A 14,676-nucleotide genomic window follows, 5' to 3' on the forward strand; every position below is an offset into this window, starting at 1 on the left:
CCTATAGGAAGGGCCAAGTCTTTCTTCATTAGAGCCGCAGCACACACACTACCCAGGTAGGCCAACTCCTTCTCCAGTTGGATAATACCCTGAAATTTACAAAACATCTGTCAGAAAGGTATTTATTACTTTTTTACAGAGGACATACAAAGTGCTGTAAAACTACAGGCTCAGGGTGGGTGGCACAATTCACTGAAGAGCATCTGTACCTCATCAGGACCGGGGTTGAATTCATATCCCACAGCCACACACTTAAAGCCGTAGAAGCAGGCTTTCTCATCTTTCACATAATCTGAGGCTGTTTCAAGTGAAAAGAGCACTTCATTTCCTGGAACCAGATAGAGCAGAAATACACAGTAATGCATCTAACACGAGACAGTTAGGCAGAGCTCTGTAAAAACAATAATTTGTAAACTAATGGCTGCCTGCTGCGGCAGGTGGCTCAGTGAAGCATCATTAAGTAGAATAAAGTACACAAAGGATGCCAACAATTATCATCAACGAGCTGCAGCTGGCTTCATGAACATATGTTGGATTAAGAATGTTGTCACTACTCAATCAGAGCTCATACTTAAGTATACAACAGATTTCATTAAAATGCTGCTAGCTCTCTCACAGTAAACAAAGAATACTGGTCCTCCTACAGAATATGCATTGTCTCTGCCTCTGTGGACGCCGTGGTATACAAGTTTTTTTTAGGTGTCTTCCAGCCTGGAGTTCCCTTCTGTCGAAAGTAACGCACGATCCAGGGCAACATTTCACTCCGCTGCCTTGAGGAAGTTCATTAACCACTAAAGACAAACTTGCTTTAAATACGTTAAAATGAAATAAGATTAGAAAACAAAAGCTGTCAAAGGTTGTGTCTACCAAAAGGTACTAATAATTGTAATATAAATAATAACACTATTTATATGTTATATAAACATCTGTGCCTATTGTACATTTCTGTATTACACCCTAAGGTTAACCAAAATGCGGTGGTCATTAGTTTAGTTCAGAGTTTCCCATTGACTCCACTAGTGTATATTGGCTTTTCTAAGCCTCTTGGTTTAGAAACATTGGAGTTTATTGGGATTCAATAACACTGTTGTAACTTATTGTCCAATAAATGTCAACTTGCTATCCTGCTGTTTTGTTGGGGTTGGTCAGCTTGTTTGTTTTCACCTGGCAGCACGAGGACAGTGGTTGGCCAGCCTGTTGAGCCTGAGAACTTTTTGAGCTCAGTCCAGGTGTTGATGGTGTCGTGGATCAAGGGTTTGGCACTTAGGTTAGACAAGTGGAGTGTTCGGCTTGGGATTAGCAGACGCAGGACATCCTCTGGTTGTGCAGTGCCACACTGTGGATCAAACTCAATCGTGGTCCAGCGGACGCAGTCCGGGAATGATACCTGAAGCATGGTGAAACACAAGGGAAATCAGTTGCAACTTAAAATTCTAGAATTTTCTCTTAACACATTTTAAAACCAGTAAGCATGGCAAGAGATGCCTTACCCTGTACTGAGTGACCCCAGCTTGTTTGTAAGGGTGGTCACTCTCAATTACTGCATAATGGTTAGAGGTGGTACAAGCGGAGAGGCCCTGTTCAGGCTGGTTGCCAGTAGTGCTGTCTGTGGATTGGTTTGGGTTAAAGGTGGGTGGGGCGTATTTTTGGTTCAGGGCAGAGACAGCGGGTAGCAGCTCTTGAACCAAACCAAACACCTCAACAGCAGCCTGGATGTGAAAGAACAAGCAGTTAGCCGCAGTGCTACACCAGAGAGAAATGTGGTATTTTAAGAAGACAGGTAAACCATCTGAGTGTGAACTAATACCTTTGGTACAGATGCAGCCACGGGGCCTATGTAGGCCAGGATGAGGGGCAGGAGCATAGAGAACAGGCTAGAAGAGCTTAAAAGCTCAGGAATATCATCCACTGGAGACAAGAAAGGACAAAATGAAGAAAGGCCGAAATACAAGCAACCAATGTTTTTGTAATAGCTGTGTAAAATTTGCTATGCTTACCATCAACAGCAAATGCCCTGTGAAGGAGATCCTTTGCAGCTCTAACCACAGCACTGACCACAGACAGAGCTCTGCTACAGTTTTTGTCTTCCTCATTGGCTTTGCTCAGCAGCTGAGACTGGAGGTCCCCATCATACTCACTCCTTCAACAATGAGACACTTAAGTCAGAAAAAAAAAAAAAACAACTTTTGATACAAGCAATTACAAGATGCTAGCTTTATGCATACCTGTAATAGAGAATCTGTGGGATCTGTCCTCTGGTCTGGTTGGTCCCATTGCTACTCAAGCTGCAGGTGCTGAAGGTGAAGGACACACCATCGGAGCACTGCACTGTGGTCATCCCTCCGTCCCCATTAGCCGTCCGGCTACCGTAGTTCCGTAATCGCACTGCATACTTCACCCCCTCCTGCAACACGGTAAATTTATTAAATAAATATTTGCCTTTTAACTATAGACTGTATATAAAAATCTGTACTGTCATTTTAAATTCTTGAGTTTGGCATTTTGCATGTTGACACCTCTTTATCTCTCTTTTTTTGAGCATATAGTGCCAATTCATCAGCTAGCTTGGCAAGCTAAAGGCCTTCTTTAGAGTATATGGGCGTATCACGCTAATGTTTCAAATACAATTAGCTGCACCACAAGCCATATTATCTGTCAGATATCTGCCTTAAAAACACTCATGAAGGCACTAACGACAGAAGCACAGCTGAGAGGTCTAGTTTAATGACTTAGCCTCGGAGACATTACATTATCTTAAAGCTAACCATAAGTTAAACAGATCAATATATATTAAAAAAAATTCACCCCCTACAGAGCAGTCACAAAGAGGAAATTTGTTATTAGGGCCAAACACATTTATGTACCAGGTCGTATACTGCTTATGTACCTTAAGTGGCACAGCCTTATCCAAGCGAATTTCAGCAATATCACTAGGGGAATCGTCAGTGCTGTATGTGCCCTTCACCAGCTCCAGAGATGTCCACCTGTGAGAATGCGCAGAGTCCCCTGGGTGCTCTGTCTGCGCCTGAAGGTCAAGGGAACAAAGAGATTCACAAGAATAAATAATTCAACTGACTGGAAACTAGTTCAGCAGCACCACAAAACAAATAAAAAAGCAAAAAACCTTCAGTCACTTACATCATCAGCCAGCACCTCTAGCTCATACTCATGGATGCCCCCTCCTCCATATACGCAGACACCCACAAGCACAACGCCTGGCTTATCCACTGTCAGACAGATGGCATCCGGCGAGCCATTGCCTGTGTTCCAACTGCGGCCCTGGCTTGTTTTAGTGAAGCGGTTCGGAGATGCTTTCACTGAGTGGAGCGAGTTCAGCCCATCAACCTAATAAAGGATGAAATACTAAGAAATATAGCCAAACACACGTGACGACAAAGATAAATAGAAAGACACTAAATGGTTTTTTTTTTAATATATATAAAAACAAAAAAAAAAATCACAATCCATAATTTTAGGTAGCAATACTCGTAATAAAGTGTAAAATGACCAAAACCCTCCAAATGTCCAGAGTTCAAGCAAACACTGTAAATGATGGATGGAAAAGGTAAATAATTCAAAGGTTGCTAAAACATACAAAAGGCATTCACAGAAAAGAATAAATGAAAGTGAAATAAAACCATTTCATGCTTGGTATGCATTAGTAACTACTATTTATATCAGCCTGTGACTGCTGAGAACCAGACACAGCTGCAGAGGGACCTATCCAGGTACTCTGGAGAGAAAGTAGTTTCCGTGACAACAGACTTGGGGGGAGAGGGTTAAAAAAAAAAAAAAAAAGTAGTTGTTGAGGGCAGTTGTCAAGTAACGTTACTATGGCAACAGGAGCTAAAGAGTCATGACTGCAGTACATGAGTATAAAAAGAGTGTGATGATAATTAAATGTAGAGTGTGAACGATGGAGGCCAACAGATGTCTGCCACTCATACCTAATAACTCGGCATGCTGTATAGACAATACAGAAAAGCTCTGAGCTCTCTGGGTTTTTTTTTAAAGCTGCAGTAAGGACATAGTGTGTCACTGAGAGAAATTACTTCAACAACAATAGAGCCTTGAGAATATGAAGAATATGGCACAAGACAGGACAAAAGAAAAAGAATGAGAAAATGCACGAGTGACAGATTTCTTTTCAAACGTTGGCTGAACTGTAGTGACTGGGATGCAAATCAAATCCCTTTGAAAACTACAAATCAATGTGATCAAAAAGGTTGCTTTGTCAAAGCCCAGAACAATAAGCATGTACAGATGAAATTTCTGGTAATGCGAGTGGGGCTTTGCAAGTGCACACAAGGACCATAGCTTAAAGCCAAAACAGTAGCCCCACATACAGGCGTACTGTGGGAGCATAGGTCAATGGCTACTAGAGCACATTAAGTTACCTCAGAGCCCAGGGCAGAGGCGGTGAGCTCAGAAACGATGGAGGCCAGCAGGCCACAGGTGTTGGAGACCAAATGTGGTGAGAACAGTTCAACCTCCCTCCTCAAACTCTTCCTCACAGGCAGCACCACAATCACCAGCATCTTCTCTAGTACTTCCCGGAAACTGGTCATGCCCATTAGGTTCTCCTCCGTCTAAAAGGTGGAAGCAATATTACTAACTTAATATGATTGTTTTGATTTCTTTTATAGGCCATCTAGGTATTTGGATGAGAATGTGATAGTGATCAAATGGAGTTATCTCAACATGTCCACTGACTGTATCGATAAACAACTAAACATTAACGCAGTGCCAACTCACATGGCTGAGCTTCTCCATATGGGCCACCAGCAGGGGGAAGCGGTGAGCAAGGGCCGAGTCATTCTCTGTGCTTACTTGTTTGACCAGTGAACGCAGCAGCACCTCCCCATCATAAGCAATGGGCAGGATGGAGGTCAGCTTGACCGATGTGTTACACAGAGCTGACATTACGGCTGCCAGGAGACGGCTGCTGGATGTACGGAAATTAGCCTCAGCGATATCCTGAAATACAGCAAAAATAATGGTGAGGGTCAGTTTTTCCCCCCTCTTTAAGCCTTCATCTGAAATTATCTGAACATTGTTAGGTAGAAAAAGGGTTTGAATAATGAAAGTACAGTAAAATGTCATCTAAAACTAAAAGATTTTTTTTAATGTGTCAACAAGCTGTATGAAATCATCATACTTGGTCCAGGCAGTTGAGCAGATCACACAGGCAGGCCCACTGCAGAGCCGGGGTTGGATAGAAGGAGTGGAAGCAGGCGGTGAAAGTGTTGTGGCACTCCTGCAGCACAGCTTCCAGCAAAGTAAGAGGCTGAGACAAGTAGCCTTGTGGGTCATTGTCCAGCTTGGTCAGGCAGTTGTCCATGCCTTCTGACAGGATCTTCTTCAGCAGACTGCGTGTCTTTCCTACGCACTCTGCCAGCTTGCTTGACTCCTCCACCACAGCCTTGGTGCTGGCTAGAAATCAAACACGGGAAAAGAAGAGATGTAATCAGAAGACACAGTTTAACTAAAATGCACTTTTTAAGAAACAAAAACATCACAATCACTGATTGTCTTCTAACTTTTTAATTGTTTTATAAATATAAATCTATGTACATACTATATATCATTTGTTTAATGTATAGTAACAGTTTGAATAAGACTCTTTTGTTGTTGCAAAGAAAGACTTTGACGTCGTCCATCTATCAGTCATCATGCTGTCAGTGATAAAGTGCTTTGTGTTCCTACCTGCAATGGGAAAAATCTCACAGATGTAGACCCTGAGCAGGCGAAGGCAGCATGTGCCAACAAAGCGCAGTCTCTCAAGGTCGAGCAGGGTGGCGGTGTACTGGAAACCCTTCAGCCCTCGCAGTTCCTCCACACCCAAAACCAAGGTGGTCCAGCTCCAGTGAAGGATACTCAGCAAAGACTCAAAACACTCCTACAACGAGATGACACAGCGTTGTTCAATTTTTTTTTTTTAAGTGACCTGTTACATAACTTGCAGAGAGACACTTGGACAGTACTCACCACTGAGACTGTACGAGCAAATGAGCGTTTAAGGATATGGACTGGTTCACTGGTTTGCTGTTTGCCTTTAGATGCATTGCCATCATTTGAAGGAAGCCTAACGTTAAAATATGAAAAGAGAATAAAGCTTATTTATTGGACAGGCACCAAAAAATAAAACAAACCCCCCAAAAAACATGCACCACTTTTAACAAAATGAGAGTACTTGCCTGTAAAGCAGCTGAGGTATCTGACCTGCGTTGACATCTGTGCCATTGTTTGACTTCTTTGAGCTTTTGAACTGAAAGACAACACTAAATGGGAGGAAAAACACAAATCATGACACATGAAAAATCAACATGTGCAATGTAAAAGAATGTAACATATAGAAAAATAAACCATCAGCTCTACTGATTTATCACGGTGACTGTAAATCAGTTTTACCCATCATCAGTGGTGATGGTAGCCTGCCCATGGGAGCCGCAGTCACTGCTGGGACCAGACACTCGGGCCCACGCCACATACCACCAGCCAAGCTGCAGCAGCACCGGCTCATCAAACATCATTGCATATTTCTCCCTAAAAATAAGATCACCATCAGTTAAAGCCATTTAAAATGATTCTGCAACATTTTCTTTACTGAAATGGCCACAAAACTAAGTGCTAAAACCACTTTCAAAAAATACAAATACATTAACTATACCTGGCAGCACAGTCATAAGCCAGTACATCAGTCTCAGCCAGCAGATCACCGTCTGTCTCATGGTCACCACCATCGGGGCCAAGCTCAAACAGCTGCACAACAACAGAAACTGATTAATATATTATATAAATTAAAAAAAAAGAAAAATACTGCCCGTACTAACCCATAGACCCCTATAAGATACACCTATGGTAGTAATTTCAAAATCCTACATAACCTTGTTTTGACTTATGGTTTTCAAAAACTTGCACATCCATGCAATTAAAGCATTTTTTTGTAAAAATATTTCAAGGGACTGCACACCTTGATTTTGGCAGTGTACTCCCCTCGTCCCCCGAACAGGCCCAGCCCACCCAGCAGGATGTCTGCATCGGCACAGAAACGGATGGCCTCCACAGAGTGGGCCGAGTAACCCCAACCACCACCGTGACCTGCAACATCGCATAAGGGAACAGTCAGGTTATGAAGGTCACAAAGATGATCACTTACTTTCCATGGCATTTTTTCTCACTGAATGTTACAGATTAAGCAGCTGCCTAGTTTGATATATTGATGAGATCAACATCAATATATCAAACTAGGCAGCTGCTTAATCCCTTCAATCAGTCAGTGCAAGTCCTGTCTCTTTCAGTCATTACTTATGAACAAGAACTAACTCTCAAAGCGGTTCACAACACTGTAGTCCTCCTTAGAGTAGACCTTCATCACGGCCTGGGTTTCTTCCTCAGCGCTGGCTACACCCATTTTCAGTTCCTGCATGGCAGCCAGTGTATCCAAGCAACCTAAGTGGAAGAAACAGCATAGTTCATCTTACTAACAAATGACAATCAACAGAAGTGGTCATAGCATTCTTGCAATCACATCATTTGTTTGACTGAGGTCAAATCAGTTTTCTCTTGAACTGATTAAAAGGTGATACTACAGTCTCCCATGAAAAACTTACAATAAGAGTTCACTCATAAAAAGAAGGAAAAACAAAAAGCCAGAAAAACAACTTAACATCCTACAGTTATATACAGAATAACATTTCTATAAAAGCATAAAATTAAGTCCAACTTGTTAACAACCAGTCTATCACATTGGATAATATTGAATGAACAGCAGCTAAAACTTGAAACACCCGGGAGCTACATAGACTAAGCTAAAGCCCCATCAGAGAAGTTAAGTCAATGATTTAATAAAAGGTAATTACAAAAAGATCATAAGGCCCATAAGCAATTTGACACTGTAAATGCCTAGTGTAAAGGATTACCAAGGATGTGTAGGGCTCCATGAGAGCGAGTGGTGGTTGCTTGTGATCCTGACGGTAATGCAAGCTCTGGACTAAGGATGCTACAGCGAGCCTGCAGATCTGTTGCAGAGGGCATCCTGGCATCAGCTATCACTGCATTGTAACACCACATCTCTCTGGTGGCTGGCAAGAACCTAGAAGCAGGAGGAAATAATGACAGGGATTAAACATGCAAGGAATTAGAAATATTTCTGGACTAATGAAAGTGCAGCAAAGAGTTGAGATGAAATCCAGCTTATCCCTTGGTTAACATAAGCATAGACCTCACACTGACCTCCATATAACATCATACACTGGGTCCAGACAGAGGCCAAATCCTTGCAGGTCCTCCTGCTCAGAGTCATTGAAGGTTCTGCAGCTTCCATCCATTTTGTTGATAAGCAAGCATTTAAATGGTGGTGGCTCAGACACAGAGGAGGGCACGAGGCCAATGATGTGTTTGCTGGCAAAGATCTCTGAAGTAGCTAGGACATGGGAGTTGATAAGAGCCTCATCGATTCGCAAGAATGTCTGGTCCCCACTAGCTCCGATCCATGTAGCTTTTCGTCCATATTTGGCACCGATATTGGGCATGGGAGACGGCTTGGCATTCCAGTAGGGCATGTCCAGGATCGGCCGACCAAGCTGCCCTTTCTGGAAAAGCAAGGAGAGTGTTAAGTTTCAGAAACAAAGTGCAAAAGAAATCTGCAGCACTTGCAAAAGCAATCGTGACCGATTAAAACAAAGGTTACATTTGTTACATTTAAAAGATTACTTTTGCATTACGGTAGAATTGCAATAGATTCTGTTTACTCACCGAGAAGCTGCCAAATGTGAAGACCTGCCCATCCACGAGGAGAATAGCTGTGTGGTTACTGCCTGCTGTCACCTGCACACTCGGACCAGGAAGAGCCTGCACCAGAGTTGGAGAGCCCCTAAGCAGGGAAAAAATTAAATGAATTTGTGTGTCCACAAAACTGCAGTTAATGTATGATTGTAATGTAGTTTTCCCTCTTAATACCCATGACATTTGTCTGTTCTGCTATAATTATTTAATGTTTAAATAATACTAGAATATACAGGGATAATTACAGAAACTATTCTACGGCTAACAAATAATTACTTTTACTTGAACATACATCTATCACATTAAAGAAAAAACAAGGTCATCTGACAAGAATACCTGGAGTTGACATCCCCATGTCCGAGCTGCCCGTGCTGACCATACCCAAATGTGTAGACATCTCCATTCTCCATAAGCACCACTGTAAACCAACATGACGATTACTGTACTCTTACTAGTTGCTTTAAACAACTTCTATAATTATCAAGGTAAATCTAACCGAGTGATTGTTATGAGGGAAAAGCACCCACCTGAGTGGTGAAAACCACAGCTGACCTGAACTGCTCGCAGTTCACAGTCAAATCTCACAGCCCCCGGGGGGTAGGTTGTAATTTTGCTAGCATCCTTCTCCCCACGCTCACTGCTACCATCTATAAGGCAAACACTGAAGTCAGCACATTTGAGCACAGAACAGAGAGTGAAGTTTAGTAGCAGCTTTAGACCGCTGAGGTGGAAGCCTCTGCACAATCCTCGAAAAAACAGAGCTGGAGGGAAAAGAGGTCTTAAAAAAAAAAAAAACGAAAGGAGAAAGGGGGGAGAAAAGGGAAAAAAGAAAAAAAAAAAAACGATAGCAAGTAGTGACACACCGTCATAACAAAGGCTTTTGATAACCAGTTCTGTTATAGCTTACCAACAGTTTTGAAAAAGAATTGAGGGTTTTTTTGTCTCTTATGAGTTAACAGGAAGTCTGGTTTACCCTGAGCCCTGCAGGAGGTCACAGCTGTGGTGTGTGAGAGGAGGAGGTTGGGATAGAGGAGTGCCATGCATTACAGTGAGTACAGTGACTGAGAATATATTCAGGATTCTTGTTTTTTTGGACCAAAATAAATATTGACTGGCTCATGGTGCCAAAATTAGAGGGGTTAAGAAATTAGTTCATTGTCACTACACTTAATATTAGAGAATAAAAAGAGTGCTCCTAAAATGACATCTTAAGCACATGAAAGCAGTTTTGGAGGTCAAAACCAGGCACTGCCATAATGCCTGTGAAAACCATGAAGAAAAATGCTTATTAGATGCAACCTAAATGACCTACACTTACAAATGCACATCAAACATCAAAGCAAAACAGACTAATAAACCACTCAGTGATTAGTGCCAGTGGGACAAGTTATGCTTCTTATGTCTTTAGATGGCACATATCATTAGTTTTTTGCTTTACATCTGCACACAAAGTGATATATTTGACATTTTTGTAGCCAAATGACATTTTTCTTAATAAAAAAAAAAAAAAAAAAAAAAAAAAAAAAAAAAAAGGGGGTTCAACAGGTATTTAACAGTCACATTATATTATGTTCTCTGTCCTCCAGGATTATGCTGGTTAGACGAGGGGGGGGGGAAAGAAGCAAGGATCCATCTTCATATCCAGCAGTTGTTTTTCCAAAGGAAAGTGATGTTTTATTCCAAAAAAAAAAAAAAAAAAAAAGTTTAAAAACCCACAAAAAACCCCTACAAATATATGGCCATATTCGACTTATTTGATTAATGTCTTAACAATTTCAACACTTGAGTGTCCAAACAATGAGTGTCCAAACAAAGCTTAATGTTAAGATGACACATCTAAGCCATTTCCACGAAATGTTTCACATTTAAAATGTGTCAGACTTGTCAACTGTCAAAGCTTACTCTCCCCAGTGTCTTTGCTTGTAATGCAGTAGCTTTATCTATTTGCTATGGGGGTGACGGTAAATCCAGTTAGGCAATGACATAGCTTTCTACCTTCGTCTTACTAACTGCATCGTACTCCGTGGATGAAAACTTTGAGACCTGGTGAAGATACAAGAGTCCTGCCTTCAAAGAGTGAGAGGAGGTGGGCGGGACAGCCAGATTGGGAGATAAGTCAAAGGGGTGTCTCTGCACCCGTTGAGTTAGTGAAGACCGTAGTACCTTTGTGCTTGTCCCGTTTATGCCTTAGTGCCTGAAGGGGTCTTATTCTGGCTAGGGCCTGCTCACGCTGGTTCATAAAAATGGGACCGGGGAAAACAAGGGGGCCTGGGGGAGAAAGAAACTTTCACATGCATGCACAATGCTCACAAATGGGAAACAACACATGATAATACTACACCACAACCATACACATATGCTAGAAAATGTAAAAATTAAATAAATAAATAAAAGTAGAGACACAAGCAAGGGGGAAGTCACCAAGGCACGACACCCAAGCTCACAACAGCACCTGGTAAGTACCGGTAACCTGAAACTTGATTATTTTTTTTTTTTTTTTTTTTAAAAAGGATGGACATACAATTAAGCCTATTTGTTACATCCATCTCCATAGTCTCTCCTATTTGAAATGTCTATCACAGAAATGTGTCCTTTCTACATCCCAAAACAAACACTTCTTCATTAAAGTTAGTCCCCTAGCTCTGAATCATACCTCTTCCCTCCTCCAACCTATGCCGGCGATTGATCCTCTGTCGTTTCTCCTCCTGGCGGATCTGAATGTGCTCCTCAATGTTGACTCCTGGAGGGGGAGGGACAGGCACAGCTGAAAACAAAAAGGCCGCAGATACAGCCAGCCCAGACAGGATGCAGGAGGAGGAGGGAAGGCAAAGCAGGGCGGAACAAAACAAGACACACATCAATGAATGATGGAGAGACATGATGGAGAAGCAACGACTCTGCACGACACAAGGATTATAACCAAGGATGAGTGACAAGTGCGCAATGTATTCAAGCAAATGCAACAAACATTATGACATGTAGCATAAGCACCATGCCTTCATAAGCTTAGCATACAGTGCTTACATTAAGCCCTGGACAATCTTTCTCAGGTATGTACAGCTAAACATATAGCTGCTACAGTCACATCATCTATATGCATTAAGATTTTAACATGCATATGATTTGTCAGTCTTTGCAGCTTTAAGTGAAATGTAAACAATGCAGGTGGTGTTTAAGCCAAGATGAATATACTGCATGAAGGACAGAGCATAAAGGATAAAAGAAGAGCATATTTTCATGAAGGCGCAACAACCAGCGCAAGTAGCTCTCCAGTTGTTTTACATTTACCTGACCTTTAAGATGGGGAGTTGTTTAATGATGGACGATGTATCTGATTTCATACTTTGCACAGATTTGGAGATATTGTGATTAAAGCAGGATTCCCATTTACCTGCACTTTAATCTATGACCGATTTCTACTCTTTGATCACCTTCTTATTAAAATGGTTGAGACTTGGTACTATGGATATAGAATGAACAGAACAGAAGTGACTACACATGAATCGCTTTAATCTCAAGTTATTTAAATGTATATCAAATTATAAATAGCACTATTTCTAAGTTGGCAAACAGAGTGCTTCCTCTCTTAAAAACCAAAAGGAACGGCTTTATTATTAATACTGATCCTAAAGTAGAAACAAAAAGGACAACAAAACTGAGTACACTTATTAGGGCTGTTCGATATAACGATATATATCGGATGAGGATATAAAAACGTCTATCGTTTCATTTTACGCTATCGTTTGTTTCGTGGTGTTGCAAATAAACTGTTTACGGCAATATTTTTTCACTGTTTTGATGGTCAGTGTAGTGGCTATATTAACCCTCTGATGCATGAATTATGAAAGCCTTGGTCAAGATTTTTTTCTTAAGTGCTTTTATTCTTCTCAGGACATGAAAAAAAATGTTTAACTCTTTTTTTTTCAAAAATATGTTTTTTTATAAAGTTATAAACTTGTCCACTCCAGTGGACTACATGCGCCTGAGCACTTAGCATGAAATACTGTGAATTTACTGTAAAAATTAATTACCTTGTGTTCTATTGTAAATATACAAACACTTGTTTGCTTGTATCCTTTGAAAAACATCTCAGCAATTTTTTTGGAACTTTCAACTCATAAGGCCCCAATGTTTAGACGTAAATAACAAAACCAATCAACAGTCCTAGCTATGAATCCTACACCTGAATATGGCAAACTATCTCCAACAAGAGAAACATTTTTGAGTCTACACAGTTCTATAACGATGCAGGACAGTATTACCAAGCCCTTAGTAGCATGCTGGAAGAAAACACAAACTGACATCTTAGTCTCTGCATCTCCAAACAGTTCTATGTTCATCACACCTAGGCTGTGCGAAAGTTTGCAACGCATCCAGGGCACAATGGCACACAGCATTGCATGCAGATGTATTTGGTCTTCCGTGTGCACACAACATCATGGCACCTGTTTGCATTTTTCACCTCGGTCAGTTGGGGCCAGTGATATCCTGTGGCAAACCTGACCTCACAGGCTACTTTGGTGACTGCTCTCCACTTCACGGGTTGTGGGGTCCCACTGGGTCTTCCTCTTTTGCATTGCTGGAGGGAGAATCTCTTCTCTTGTTACTGACAGTTCTTTCCCATATAAGTTGGTGTTGTATGTTATATTATCAATTAGATCTGCTGGAAACAGATGTCTGAAGAAATCTATGGGATCCTTCCCCTCCACATTCAATTTCCACTCTCCTAGAAAAGGAGGCAAGTCTCCAACCAAGTCATTGTCTTGGACTTTCCAAATATTTTTGCGGGCTTGAGTATGGTCAGGTGCCATGTACCCATCTCCCACAGCTCCCTGATCATACTGACCTTCCTCTTCATCCTGCCCCTCATCGTTCTCACTTTCTGCATCCTGACTGTCTGTGTCTTCATCATCCGTAGTTCCTATGTCTCTGTTCTGCTCTGGCAGCCACTCTCATCATCACTGGACTTATCACTGAACTCCTCATCACTGCACTCATCAATGAAATCATCATCACTGGAGCTGGATGGAATTTCCTGGACTATTCTGTACGCTGCCTTATTCTTTGCTGCATTTGAAGTCTACAAAATATGATAAAATAATTATTATAGTAACTCAAACTACAGCTGATCTGCACAGAAATATATATTTTAAATGAGTAGCTTATAAATGTAACAATTATATGCTTAATTATAACCAAAACAGTCCCAAAAAACAGTGAGACAATTTATGACTTATGTTAAAAAAATATAGTGGGTAATGCATGATGTCCACTACAGTGGACACATGGTTAATTGTAGTTTTCTACATATTAGACATAACAATTTCTTATTCCAAACAGATAATATCCTTCCCTAGATGTTACTGCATATCATCATATTTTTTTTACCTGTTGGGCTCTTTTAGCATAGAAGGATTGACAGGATATGCCAGCAGTGGTCGGCAGGGGTGACAGTTTGTCTGCCATCTTTGATTCAGAGGAAATTTACTTGCAGTTGCACTAACTGAACACTGAATTGACCTCAATGGAGCATGGCAGCAGAGAGCACTCTAGAGGCTAATATGCAGTTCCACCATAGAAACCAATGCATTAAAGAGATATGTACGTTTTAGTAGCTGTCCACTCCAGTGACCACTATGCATCAGAGGGTTAATTTCTTAAAGTTCTCTCTTTCTCTTATATTTAATATAACCACAATACTGACGGACAAGCGACTGTTTGTATGTGTTGTTGTTAGCAACAATGATGGTAAAACCATCGCGTGGCTCTGCCGTCCGCTTGTTTATTTTCCACATAAACCTTTCACAATAAAGCTCAAGATCCTGTTGAGACTTTTCAAAATAAACTGAATCACGTGAAAGAGTATGCAGCGTTTACGGATGAGAAGCA

General features: G+C 41.2%; 1 protein-coding gene and 1 pseudogene across 20 annotated transcripts in view; both read right to left on the minus strand.

Annotated features, from left to right (window-relative positions):
- mycbp2 (MYC binding protein 2) overlaps positions 1-14,676 on the minus strand; it is a 68,626-nt gene that overhangs the window by 29,217 nt on the left and 24,733 nt on the right. For 16 of the 20 annotated variants that reach the window (XM_085385223.1, XM_085385221.1, XM_085385220.1 and 13 more), the window contains exons 17-42: positions 11,441-11,551; positions 10,951-11,055; positions 9,315-9,434; positions 9,124-9,205; positions 8,758-8,875; positions 8,236-8,594; positions 7,923-8,095; positions 7,327-7,452; positions 6,974-7,101; positions 6,671-6,762; positions 6,412-6,546; positions 6,198-6,281; positions 5,989-6,085; positions 5,707-5,899; positions 5,159-5,433; positions 4,756-4,977; positions 4,398-4,589; positions 3,139-3,345; positions 2,888-3,025; positions 2,226-2,404; positions 1,998-2,140; positions 1,808-1,908; positions 1,491-1,709; positions 1,165-1,387; positions 210-328; positions 2-89 (exon numbers count right to left, since the gene is read on the minus strand). In XM_085385223.1, coding sequence (XP_085241349.1) covers positions 2-89; positions 210-328; positions 1,165-1,387; positions 1,491-1,709; positions 1,808-1,908; positions 1,998-2,140; positions 2,226-2,404; positions 2,888-3,025; positions 3,139-3,345; positions 4,398-4,589; positions 4,756-4,977; positions 5,159-5,433; positions 5,707-5,899; positions 5,989-6,085; positions 6,198-6,281; positions 6,412-6,546; positions 6,671-6,762; positions 6,974-7,101; positions 7,327-7,452; positions 7,923-8,095; positions 8,236-8,594; positions 8,758-8,875; positions 9,124-9,205; positions 9,315-9,434; positions 10,951-11,055; positions 11,441-11,551 — 4,029 coding nt within the window. The remainder of the gene's footprint in view (position 1; positions 90-209; positions 329-1,164; positions 1,388-1,490; positions 1,710-1,807; positions 1,909-1,997; positions 2,141-2,225; positions 2,405-2,887; positions 3,026-3,138; positions 3,346-4,397; positions 4,590-4,755; positions 4,978-5,158; positions 5,434-5,706; positions 5,900-5,988; positions 6,086-6,197; positions 6,282-6,411; positions 6,547-6,670; positions 6,763-6,973; positions 7,102-7,326; positions 7,453-7,922; positions 8,096-8,235; positions 8,595-8,757; positions 8,876-9,123; positions 9,206-9,314; positions 9,435-10,950; positions 11,056-11,440; positions 11,552-14,676) is intronic. The other 4 variants (XM_085385224.1, XM_085385210.1, XM_085385215.1 and 1 more) reach the window with 3 other exon arrangements.
- On the minus strand, positions 12,630-14,617 carry LOC146650868 (uncharacterized; annotated as a pseudogene).

This window comes from Rhamphochromis longiceps, linkage group LG16 (genome assembly GCF_057381845.1).
Source record: "Rhamphochromis longiceps isolate RC_006_pf linkage group LG16, R_longiceps_female_GT1.1, whole genome shotgun sequence".
NCBI classification, from domain to species: domain Eukaryota; kingdom Metazoa; phylum Chordata; class Actinopteri; order Cichliformes; family Cichlidae; genus Rhamphochromis; species Rhamphochromis longiceps.